Source organism: Vigna radiata, chromosome 3 (genome assembly GCF_000741045.1).
Source record: "Vigna radiata var. radiata cultivar VC1973A chromosome 3, Vradiata_ver6, whole genome shotgun sequence".
NCBI classification, from domain to species: domain Eukaryota; kingdom Viridiplantae; phylum Streptophyta; class Magnoliopsida; order Fabales; family Fabaceae; genus Vigna; species Vigna radiata.
The window spans coordinates 2,086,430-2,098,717 of record NC_028353.1 but is presented as its reverse complement, the minus strand read 5'-3'; the positions used below and the strand labels follow the sequence as shown (position 1 = coordinate 2,098,717).

Genomic DNA, 12,288 nt, shown 5'->3' with positions numbered 1-12,288 from the left:
CGAGATGAGAGTTTGAATTTCTCAATGAGAATTTGAATCTTTACAATTTTGATTGTAATTATACTTTTCAATTTTGTTAGTTTACCTTATTATCGGTTTACAACAATTATAGTTTAAAATGTGATCATAAACATATAAAATCAATAGAATCCACATATACAAATGAGTTTACCGAAACAAATTTAAATATATGAAATAAAAGAAAGTCTAAAATATAAAACAAATGTCTCTCAAACTTTGCAGTTGAAATTTAAAATATCGAGCGATCAAATAAATGTTTATTTTTTAAATAATAATAATAATAATAAATAACTGATTAAAAAGAACTAAAATAAAATAAACTAAGGACATATTCAATTAGGATATGATATATATTGTCACATAAGATTCAGTCAAAACACAAAAATCACCATTTAACGATGAGATATAAATTATAAATAATAAAGATAATTGCTATATATTTAATAATTTTACTCTATATTAGCATACATATAAATCATGTCCGCATATATTATATATTGTCAATATTGATATAAAAATATTGTAAAATAATGAAACTTTTGCTGATATTCTACATAAAATATTGTGTAAAATACGAAAAATATTAGAAATAATAAAAAAATATTTTACCGGGGTACCAAGTCTTGTATATTTTGATATCCATGACAAATTATTTTACAATGACAAGACAGACAAAAAAAAAAAGAGAAGCAAAGTACCAACATCTGTTAATGCCCATGCAACCTAAACAGGCATTCCACCAATAAAACAAAATATATACTGTTTACTTTTAACATTTTACTATAAAAAAATATTTATAAAGACCCAGAATTCAATCCTAAAAAGGTAAAAGTTCATAACGATCTATTGACAGAATGTAAACAAGAAACAATTTTTTAATATCATATATTCTTATATTTTAAAAAGGTATTGAACCAATTTTTTAATATCATATATCAAGCATTAATTAATTAGAAGAATAAGCAGTCTATATATATGTAAAATTTTATATATATCTATATAATTATCCACAATAAATAAATTATTATATTTTATAAAAGTTAAATGTATCTAAACATTGAAAAAAAAATAAACGAAAAGGAATTATATTATGATTATTTTTGTTATGTGTTGTGTATAGGTGAATGATGAAAGTGTTGTTATAAAATGATATATAGCGTTATGATGATTAAGGGTGATGAAGAGAATGAAGACAATAATATTAATTTAAGATGAGAAGTTTATATTATATGGTATGCAAGTTGTATTAAAGTTAGGTGGTAAGGTGGAGATGAAATTAAATATAAGCAATTATTTATAGGGACGCCTCGTGCTTTTTTAGGGCAACGAAAGAAGATACATGTATCTCTGTTACCTGTCCCAATTATAAACACTTTCTTTTTCACCATCATCACTGATTTAACATCTTCGTCTTTCTATTTCGTTCAAGACAAAAATCACTTGCTTAATTACATTGCTGGACTTCTTTTCAAAATTCAAAGTCAAGACGAAATAACATACAGAACCCATTCTTGAATATCCCACGATGCTTTGACCATTAATCTATAACAAATTATACTTCAATCCTATTATATTCATATATTTTAAACTGTTTAAGATATGTTTATTTTATTTGAAGAGTGTTGATATTAGAAAGTGAACTTTAAAAGCTAACTCAACCTCACAAAACCGATTTGGAAGATAAAGTGAGTTTTACGCTTAACTCAACCTCCATAAAATCGGTTTGTAAGATGTGAGACTTTCAATAGATACAAAATATTTTTTTATAAAATGTGTTATTTGGACAATAAATTTTAAAAGAATTAAATACTAAATATACATGAAGTAAAATTTGATTAATTATTTAGATAGTTTAAGATTTTACTTTAAAAAAAAGAGTAAGAATTCAAATATTTATTGGCTAAATATCCTTTTCTCAACTAATGTTAGTAAAATTTCTTTTATATTGAAGATGATTGCATATGTATATCTTTCAATTATCATCACCAAAATTAGCTTTAGAGTTATTTCTTCCTTGATGGTAGTAAAAGTTTTCTTTACTAATACAAGTTTTATATCAACACAAAATCGTTTTTTCGGTCAAAATAAGTGAGAAACTATTAATACTTGTTATTTCTTAGTTAATAGTGTTAAAATTAATCATCACTAATGTAGGTTGAGACTATTTTTTAATTAGTATTTATAAGAAATTTTCATAGTAATGTCGGTAAGTTTTCTTTTTCTTTATTGAAAGTTACTCGAATTTTATTAGTTAAAGTCTAAATAGTTATTCTTATAATTAATGTATGCTAATGTTAATTTTTTTATTAATGTCAATAGTAGTATTTGTTGGTAATTAAAATTTTCTGCTGAAATAAGAAAATATAATTCAATAGTTTTGCATTATCATATTTGAATAAAAATTTTAAAAAATAAATAAAGCATTTTTATATATCAATTTCAATTCATATATTTAGTTTTCTAAAAAACTTATAAATGTTCTTATCGAATAAAAAGATTAGATTGAAAACAACTATAAAATGAAAAACAGAGATGACATTAGATATCTTAAAATAAGAATGTTTCCAGAACATTGTTGTTAAAAAAATCAGTGTCTGATTTTTCCTTTTTCTAACTCTATTTTCACCAATATTAAAGGAGATTACTTGCCGTAGAAAGATTTTATTTTTTTAATTAAGTATTTCACATTATAGAAAAATGTTTTGGTCACTGTTTATAATAAAATTCTGTCCACCTACAGAGTGTTTTTCCTACATTTTTTAAAACATTTTAAGAAATACAACCCTTCTCATTCCTTCTCTCTGCATTTAATTACTTTGAAGTAAACCTAAATTTAATTATTCTTTCTAGACTTTAATCTTTAGTTAGGTTAACTTAAGATTGAGAAAAAAAAAGGAAAAAAAAAAGAAGAAAATAAAGTTATTTGAATTAAGGATAAAGAAGTGAAAAATAGAAGAAAATGGGTGAAAAAAAAAGTAATTGATTTGATTGATATGTTATAAAAAAAAAGTTGATTATATAATACTTTTTATTTTTTTAATTTTAATAAAAGTGAATATAAATTAAAATTGAAAGATGATTTATTGTGAAGTTATTATTCTCCAAAATTTAAAAATATTAAAAAAAATAGTATTTCAAGTTTAATATACTTAAATAATTAATTTCAAATTATTCCGTATTTATTTAATTTTATATAATTTTTTAACTATCTCTCGGTAATTATCAGAAAATAATATCCGTAAGTTATCTATAGATAACATCAGTAAATATATCAACAAATAATGTTAGTAATGAGAAATTTAATATTAAAATTTTTTCTTGTAAATAATTTATAAATAAATCATAATTGATTATGATTTTGAACTATTTACTACATATTTTAGTTATACGATAACATAATATTATATTAATTATTTTTTGTAGTGTAAAATAATATTTATTATATTAATTTTTTTTCTCACTTTTTTATGCATTTAGGCTGTTTAAGAGAGTGTACTTTAATGTTTAAAAGAATTTTATCTTCTACCGTTATTTAAAATTTATTCTATAGTAAAAAATTCACCTATTATCTTATATATAATTACAAATTGATATAATTATCATCTCGGAAACTATAATTTGTAAATTCCATCAATTTAAGTAAACATCAATACAATATAAAAATTAATATTCACATTATATTCAATCGCATATACAAATTAATATTCAATTTGTATTTATAAAAATATTCACATTCAGTGGAATAAAAAGACCTAAAATAAATAAGATTTTTGTTTAACTTGAGAAAAATTATGTTTGCTTAAGCAAAAATTAGACTAAAACTATCTTAAATTACATAATTGTTTTCACTTTATCCTTACTTTTGAGAAAATAAAGTTAAAATTAAGTTATCTTCAACTCTATTTTCATTTAAGCGAAAAAAGTTTTCAATTGAGAAAAATAAAATAAATAATAAGGTTTGCTCCAAATTTTAAAAATATCTGAAAAATCAACCTCAACAACGTAATCAAATCAGATTTTAAAAATGAACACAGCAATATTTTAATTATACAACATCTAAATAATTCAAAGGATTAATTTAAAACATAATTTGCTCAAACACCATTATTTACTAATTTCAAATCAATATTGGTTTTTTTAACTCAAAGTATACATGTACAAGCTCTTATCAATTTCATAAACTATCATAAGGAAATATATAGAATTTATTCTACATAGCTAAATCATATTTGAAACTCAATTCATGAAAATTCTATATTTCACGTGCATAATCTAATTATGAGATCATATATCAATAAGGGTATCAAACTTAAAATACAATAATTTATCAAACAAACTATATACCATTCAAGTTCGAACATTCATATAATTTTTTAAACTACAATACTTACTTAGAGACCAAAATTTAATGACCAAGTTAGCTTCGCAAAGAGGTAATTTATCTTAAGGTTTTATAAAAACATAATAGTTTCCTTAATTACCTGCAATCCTTCCTTCTAATTAAATCTCTAGCATAAGTATGAACTTTTCAAAATCTAGATATCTATAATAAGATATCTAAATATAACCAAATTTTAGTGTGCGATAAAATAAGTTAAGAGGATCACTTTTCTCAATTGACCTCATTAATATTGATGAAAAAATCTTAAAAAAAAGTGAAAAATAATCAATAGATCAAATAGAAGTTTATTCCATTTAAAACTCTTGCAATGGATGTTCTCACCTAGAACAAAATGTGATAAGAATAAAAATCTTGAAAGTAAGAAGAGAGATTTTTTAGAGAGAGGAAAAACAAAACAAAAGTGCAAAAATGAGGATGGATGGGACAACATGACAAGATGAAAACTAAAGTTCAAAATTAAAATCTTATTTAACTTTCATGACTTAATACATAATTTGATACTCACCTGTTGAACATCAAAAACACTTGATTTACTAATGGATAAAATATACCAGTAAATACTTATGAATAATTACTATTTTTTTTTTATTATTAGTAGATATCACAATTTGTTTTTCTTTTTTTTTTCTTCTTTTTTTATCTTTCTCCCTTCCTCTTTTGTCTTTTTTTTTATAGTTGTTGTTGTCTTTTGTCAACTTTGACTTCTCTTCTTCCTCTTCCTCTTTTATTATTATTTTAAGTATTGTCCTCATTGCTTTCTCATGTTTCCTTTTTTTTTCTCCTCCTTATTTTCACCCTTCTCAATATAATTTATAACATAAATTTCATCAAATTTGGTAAAAAAAAAAATTAAAACTTATTTTATTGACAAATTTACTGACACAATTTTAAAATGATTTAAAAAATATATAATTATCAACAAATTTTTAAACTACGATTACTATGAATGTACTATAACATGATCTAAAAAAACGATAATTTTAACATCTATTTTAATAATAAAATTTGAAGATACAAATGTTATTAGTAATAAAAATTTTATATTATTGACATATTTTATTAATAAAATGTTAATTGATAATTCAAATTCTAAAAGTTGTTAGTAAAAGTTATCGATAAATATTATTTGATAAATTTATTTTATTCATAAATTTTTATTAATAATATGATATTTTGTGATAGTATTCCATTTTATGAATAACATTTGATAAATATTATGATATTATTTGATATAGAAAAAAAATTAAGTCTTCAAATGTTATTCGATATTGAAAATTTTATTTAAAACTGTTTTTCATGACACTAAAAATATATAAACTTAGTTCATATTTAATAAAAGTGTTAAATTTTTAAAAAATATCTAAATTACTATAAGAATATTATCTAAAGTGCGTTAACTATTTCATCATAAATATTGGTTGCAAATCTAAATAAATAAAAACAAAACTCATCAATTGAACTATCAAAAGCAAAGCAAAGGGTAAATACGTCCTGACGCAATTGCTGAATTCTTGATGGCTCATGAGATTCTGTGAATGCCTCCATTTTGGAAGCTTTTGCAAGAGACAGAGTTTTAATAGGAATTATGAAATGAATCTTGTGCGATCCTTGTTTGGAATAGTTGGAATTCAAATGATGGATATCGTGTTTATGTATAATTAGGTATTAGTGAAAAAATTCAAGATTATAATTTTTAATCCTTGAATCCAAAATTGCATTTTGTGCATTTTTATACACCAAATTCATTTCAAAAAATATTTTCTATAATTTTGATGAAAAAAGAAAAGATAATAAATAACCGATTTAATAGTTATTAAATTTAAAAATCGTAAAAAACTAACTTAATTTCTTGAACTTAAATAATATCATTTTTTTACATATTTAAAATTTGCTTCAAACTGATTTATATTATAGCTTTGAATATTAATTTTAGCTGTTACTACCTAGACGGGGAGACAAATTAGTTAGGTTTGAATAACATTGTGTTACTTGAAAATTATTTCCTAAATGATAATTAATTAAACTGGCAAATGAAGTAATTAAGTGGCGGCCATGATAAAGCCAAGTGGGTCAAGCCGAAAGCTGAGTGTGACTGACCATGATCGATGAAGCATTTATGAGCCGACAAGTGTAATTTATGTAACCGCGAATTTGGAAATCTTCTATGACGTATATAACATTTTTTTTTTAAATTTCTACAAACAAAAAATATAACCAATTTTATTATTATTATTTTCGTTTACTATAAAGTGTTTGGTTATTTTTATCGTACTTTTTCTTCTCTTTTATTTAATCTATTTAATTATGGTAAAACAGTGAACAGTATTATTGCATATAAATAATTTATCATTGCAAAAAATAACAGAGTAAAATTGAAAAGGATAATGATACTTAAATAATATTTTTTTAGAACATTTGAATGTATCATTATGTGATTAGTTCATAGTGGTATTTATAATTATTATTATTGATTGTGAAATAATTTTGAATCAATCACAGAATGACACGTAGATGATATTCAAATTTACTAAAAAAATATTGTCTAAATATCATTATCCATCTGAAAATTACACAGTTTAGTTTTGTTAAAAGTATGTTTAATTTAAACTATTTTGAAAAACACTGTATTATTATTTTAGTGTCTTTTAGAGATTTTTTGAAGAAGTGAATTTTTCTTTAATTTAAATAAGTATTACTAAACATTCAAAATAAGAGTAAAATCAGAAAATAAAGGACACATATTATTAGTTTAGACGAATTAGCCATTTCATGTTTTTTTTTAAAAAAAAACTCTAGAATTTTCAGAATTTGGAAAAGAACAAACGCTCGCTGTTTTTCACAATTTCTATTCTTTTTTATCACACCATTTGTCCTTAAAGTTTCCATAATATTCGGAAAATATATTCAAATCAAATAAAAATCAAGTTAGATAATAATAAATATTAGTATAATCAAACTAATTCATCATCTAAACTATTTATTTATACTTTTGTGTTGAATTTTTATTTTTATGATTTAATCACAATTCAAACATATCATATATATTTCTTTCCTAACCTTTTTGAAACACTGTACCTACGTTAGAACGATGCAAACAACCATGATCCCTACAAGACACCATCAAATCAATCAAGGAGCAGCATGCCGGCATGTCTTGAACATAATGACAAACGTCGTGCCAAGATAAAATCCATGCACCTACTTCCACCAGTGCATTCTAATGAACACCTTAAACTCAACGATATTTTATTTTAAATTGAGGTTTAGACTGTTTACATTATTAAAAAAATTATCATCCTTAAATTAAAAAACTTATATTAATTTATTTTTTAAATTTAAAAATTAAAATATGTTATGAAATATAAACAAATTTTAATTTTACATTAAAGTTTAATTAAAGTTTAGAAGTATAAACATATTCAGTGTTAAAAGTTATAAATTATTTTTTACTTTTCAGAGGTAAAGATGAGTTAGTTTGGATTGCCCTATCAAGTTCATCTTTTTCTAAAGCCAAATCTAAAAGTGCAAAATAAAGATGTAGGATTGTTTTGATTTTGTCTCTATATATAGAAGTCTTATATCAATTACGTGTGTGATGTCTTGCCACATCCTCGAAGGGTAGGAAGAGTTGGGTTGGGCCATGGCCGAAGGCCCAAGGCCCAAACCTTATATCCAAGATCTGATCATGGCGACGTGAGAGGGCATTATAGGATAATTAAGTTGGAGTGGCGCATGTACGTGCATCTGGCATTCGTCATGCATGAACTTATCTTTTCTTATATGCTTATCATGAATGACATTCTTACTGAGGTCAATCTCAACCACAAACAAAAGTTTAGCTATAACTTAATGATGCAGTGTCTGTTTTGCCAACAACATAGATAAATATTTTCTAAAGTAGCTATAAATATATTACTTTATAGTTCATTGGGCTAATGTGTCAAACACCACTTAATATTTAATTAATTAGAGAATTAAAAAAGCAGCTGAAGTTCAAACCGTCACTTACGACCTACATGCATGGTCAAGCTTTGCCACGAAGTCTCATGCATATAAATACCGCGTTTCTCTTTAACCACAAATCAATTACCACCTTTCAATCTCTGTTAAGATATCTTCACTGCTGTAAATCAAGAACGAAAATTTGAAGTTTGAATGGAGGGAGGGAGAGGAGTTGTGAATGGAAACGCTTCAAACGCAGAGGTGAGGTACAGAGGGATTCGTAGGAGGCCATGGGGAAAGTTTGCAGCAGAGATTCGTGACCCTACAAGAAAAGGTGCTCGAATATGGCTTGGAACATTTGACACTGCTGAACAAGCTGCACGTGCTTACGATGCTGCTGCTTTTCGTTTTCGGGGTCACAAGGCCATCCTCAACTTCCCTAACGAGTATGGCCACACCACTCCTAATCCTAACATGTTTTCAAATTCACAGCCTCTTAATTCTTCTTCTTCTTTTCCTTCGTACTCTGGTGGCGAGGGTTCTTCACAACAACAGCGAAATGGTGCTGCAACTTTTGAATTGGAATACTTGGACAATAAGTTGTTGGAAGAACTCCTTGAGACGCCTGATGGAACAGGCAACGACTACAATTAAATTATTAGAGTGGTCCTTCTTTAGGTGCATTGATTGACATGCAGGAAAAAAACTTGTGGCTTCTATCTCTCCTTTTTTTCCTTTTGGTTCTCTTTATGTTTCTCAAGTTAAAGCTATTTCAAACCACAGTGGCTCTAATCGTAGACTTTAGGTCATAGAAATAAACAGAGAATTAAGTTGTCCTTGAATGTTCTCTTGAAAAGGGCGTCCTTTGATGATTTCTGATACTGATACTAGGGTATATATATAACTCTCATTTTCCTTCTTTTTCTCTCTTATGAAAAAAGCTTAACCAAAATTTAGTCAAAAAAATAAAAATAAAAATAAAGTGGAGCATTGCATAATGCTTGGGGCGTTATAGAATATTTTTTTAGGAAGTTATTAGGGTTTAATTGATAGTTTACGAATAACTTCACATATATGGTTGAAGCAATCTAACAATGCAGCCCCTTATTTAGGGTTCCGCTTGCAATTCTTGGTGGACGATGGTGAAATGGTGGTGTATTCTGGCTTTGTGTACAAGTGGCCAAATCAATTACTGCATGTTCTAATTTCAAACCCGTCTTTCATTTCCCCAATTAAGACTTTTGTACAATCGCTGTTACCGTAGGTATTGTTATAAAAAAAATGAAAAATGTTTATTTAACAACCGTTCTTGCCAACTTTTAGATTGATTGGTTCTTTTAATATTTTCTTTTTAAAAAAGTGAAATTTGTTGTAGAGGGTGATTTTGAAAGAAAAGAACTTTTCCCGTTCTTATTTAAGAGAATCCTGCGTGTTTCTCTTTAGTCTCGTGAAGATCTGGTAATCCATTACGGATTCATGCACTTTATCTCAGTTGCAGCAAACCATTTAAATAGACATTTTTTTAAAGAAATCAATGGCGTAACCTCATTATTGGTGTAAGAAACACACCCATATCATTGAACTTACTCACCATCTCAAAATATAGAAAAATTCAACAAAATAGAACAAAAACTATCATGGAGAATGTTGTTTTTCCAACTGGGGAGTCAGATTGAATTTTCTATACAAATGGTCCTCAGAATCCTCGTAATCGATTATAGAGGTCATGTTTCTTTCCAGGGGCCTAAGGGTCATTTGCACAGAAAGTTCAACATGACTCCCCAGCTGGAACAACAACACTCCTCATGATGGTTTTTGGTTTGTTTTGGATCAATTTTTCCATTTTTTGAGATTTATGAGTGAGTTCAATGTGAATGGGTGGTGTTTAAGTGAAATGATGGTCCTATTACCCATTTTCCCATTTTTTTGGACTTCACCTATATGGCTTCTATTACCCATATGACCTTTTTACTCCACATTGAAATGGAATAAGATGTTGTTCATGTACTCAAAATTGATGATTTTCCTACAAGAAATTAAACAGAGAAAGATGAGAGCTTCAATGAGAGAAAGGAGAGAGCTTCAACAAGAGAAAGAGAGTTTGAACCACAACATAAAGAGTGTGCAGAGAAAACGAGTTTTCGTTCGTGAGAGAGAATGGAGAAAGAAAGGACTGAGAATGATTTTAGGTTCGTGAAAAAGAAAGGAAAGAGAAAGCAGAATAGATTGGAGAGAGAATGAAAAACTTTTCAAAAGAGTAAGAGTATTTTGGGAACACCCTTTTTCACGTAAGACAACAATACAAAAAATATGTTCAATGATCCAATAACATTTTGACATGTGGTCATTGTCAAAATGTTATTAAAATTTGGTTGTTAACATATTGCGGTCCTAAAAAATTTGACAATAGATTAAAAATTAGAATTGTTATTGGATATTCACTTATAGCCAAGAGTCGCAAAACAAGCCAATTCAACTTCTTTAAGTCTGGTCCAGTTTTGATTTGTTAAAAACGAGTCGGGTTAGGTCGGTCTGTCACTTAATAACAGGTTGATTTGTACAACTCGATTGTTGTGAAGCTTTTGGGCTAGGGGTTTTGTTGTTGTTTTTTTTTTACATGAAAATAGGTTGAAAAATCTAATATTTTACATAAAAACGTGTTAATGAAGGTGTGTTTGGACTAATTCCAGATTGATAGGACTTAAACGAGCTATTGTCTAAACTGTTTTAGATCTTAATCAAATTGTATCATACTTCGACTAACTTGTATCATACTTTGGTCGAACTGTATCAGACTTCCGTTAGATTGTCAAACTCTATTAATATGAAATGTGGTGATTCAAATTATAATTTTTTAATGAAGTCGAAGTAATAAACCAACCCAACTAAACTTGGAACCAATCCACTGAACTACCGAACTTGATTGAGTTATTTCATACTCTCAAATTAAAAATATTATCTCTACTTAGACTCTCAAAATGAAAATATTGTTCGTACTCATTTTATTTTATCGGGTTGACACATCTATTGAAACTTAACACTTTTCATTATCCCTTCTACCAAAATTTAGTTATTTTTATTCGGTTAGACACTTACCCCTCTTTGTAAGTTTAAGAAACATCAACTGTATATTTTGCATTTTATTTTTTATTTCTAATGAAAAAACTATTTTAACACTGGTTTTGTATCTTTATTTTTATGTTTCCATTAAGAAAAGGGATGTCAATGTAGTTAATGTTATGACACCCACTACAAAAATAATATATTTTAGGGGGGTTAGTTTTCGGCGGTTTTATAAACCCCGACAAATTTCCTGCGATTTAACAAAACTGCCTCTAAATATTTCAAAGTAATTCCCAAAATATCTATCTGCCCCGCGTCTCATTTCTTTTGCCTTAATCATTTTCTAAATATAACAAGCTTATTCTCTAATTTTCCTCAAACCCTTGCTCCCTGCCTTCATCCTCAAACCCTCGCTCTCTGCCTTCATCCTCAAACCCTATATTTCTCACTCATTGCCTTCGTTTCCTCGCTCCCTAAAACTTCACCGAAATCATTTTCCCCCAAACCCCTTTCCTGCACCATCTTCGTGTTGTTCTTCCCTTGGGCTGAGCCTTTTGTTTGTCGTCGAGGCGTCGAGGCATCGTGGTGCTCTGTTGGGTTCGCTCTTCGTTCACGCGGCTCAGAAATCTGTCGAGAAATCTTTCCGATTCGTTTGTATCCTATATCTTACTCTCAAAATTTTCATTTTGTTGTCTTCCTTCTTCCATCTGCTGTTGTTTACTGTTTTCATATTTGTTTGGTCTCTTTAAAAGTTTGTGTAATTTATTTGTATAATTTTACTCAAACTCTGAATGTGTTGTTTACGTTACTTTTACCTAACTATTTCTTCTCTTTTTTCATTTAAAGTTGCGAGAGTACAT

The 12,288-nt window shown here is 27.0% G+C and overlaps 1 protein-coding gene across 1 annotated transcript; it reads left to right on the top strand.

Annotated features, from left to right (window-relative positions):
• Nucleotides 1-8,567: 8,567 nt before the first annotated feature.
• LOC106756878 (ethylene-responsive transcription factor ERF098-like) lies at nucleotides 8,568-9,207 on the top strand. Its single transcript, XM_022778959.1, has one exon. It carries the CDS (start codon nucleotides 8,579-8,581, stop codon nucleotides 9,017-9,019), a length of 441 nt encoding a protein of 146 aa, XP_022634680.1. The 5' UTR covers nucleotides 8,568-8,578; the 3' UTR covers nucleotides 9,020-9,207.
• The last annotated feature ends 3,081 nt before the right edge of the window (nucleotides 9,208-12,288 follow it).

Excerpts from the sequence above, each read along its gene's own strand:
- LOC106756878 (XM_022778959.1), top strand. The coding sequence starts at position 8,579 with ATGGAGGGAGGGAGAGGAGTTGTGAATGGAAACGCTTCAAACGCAGAG.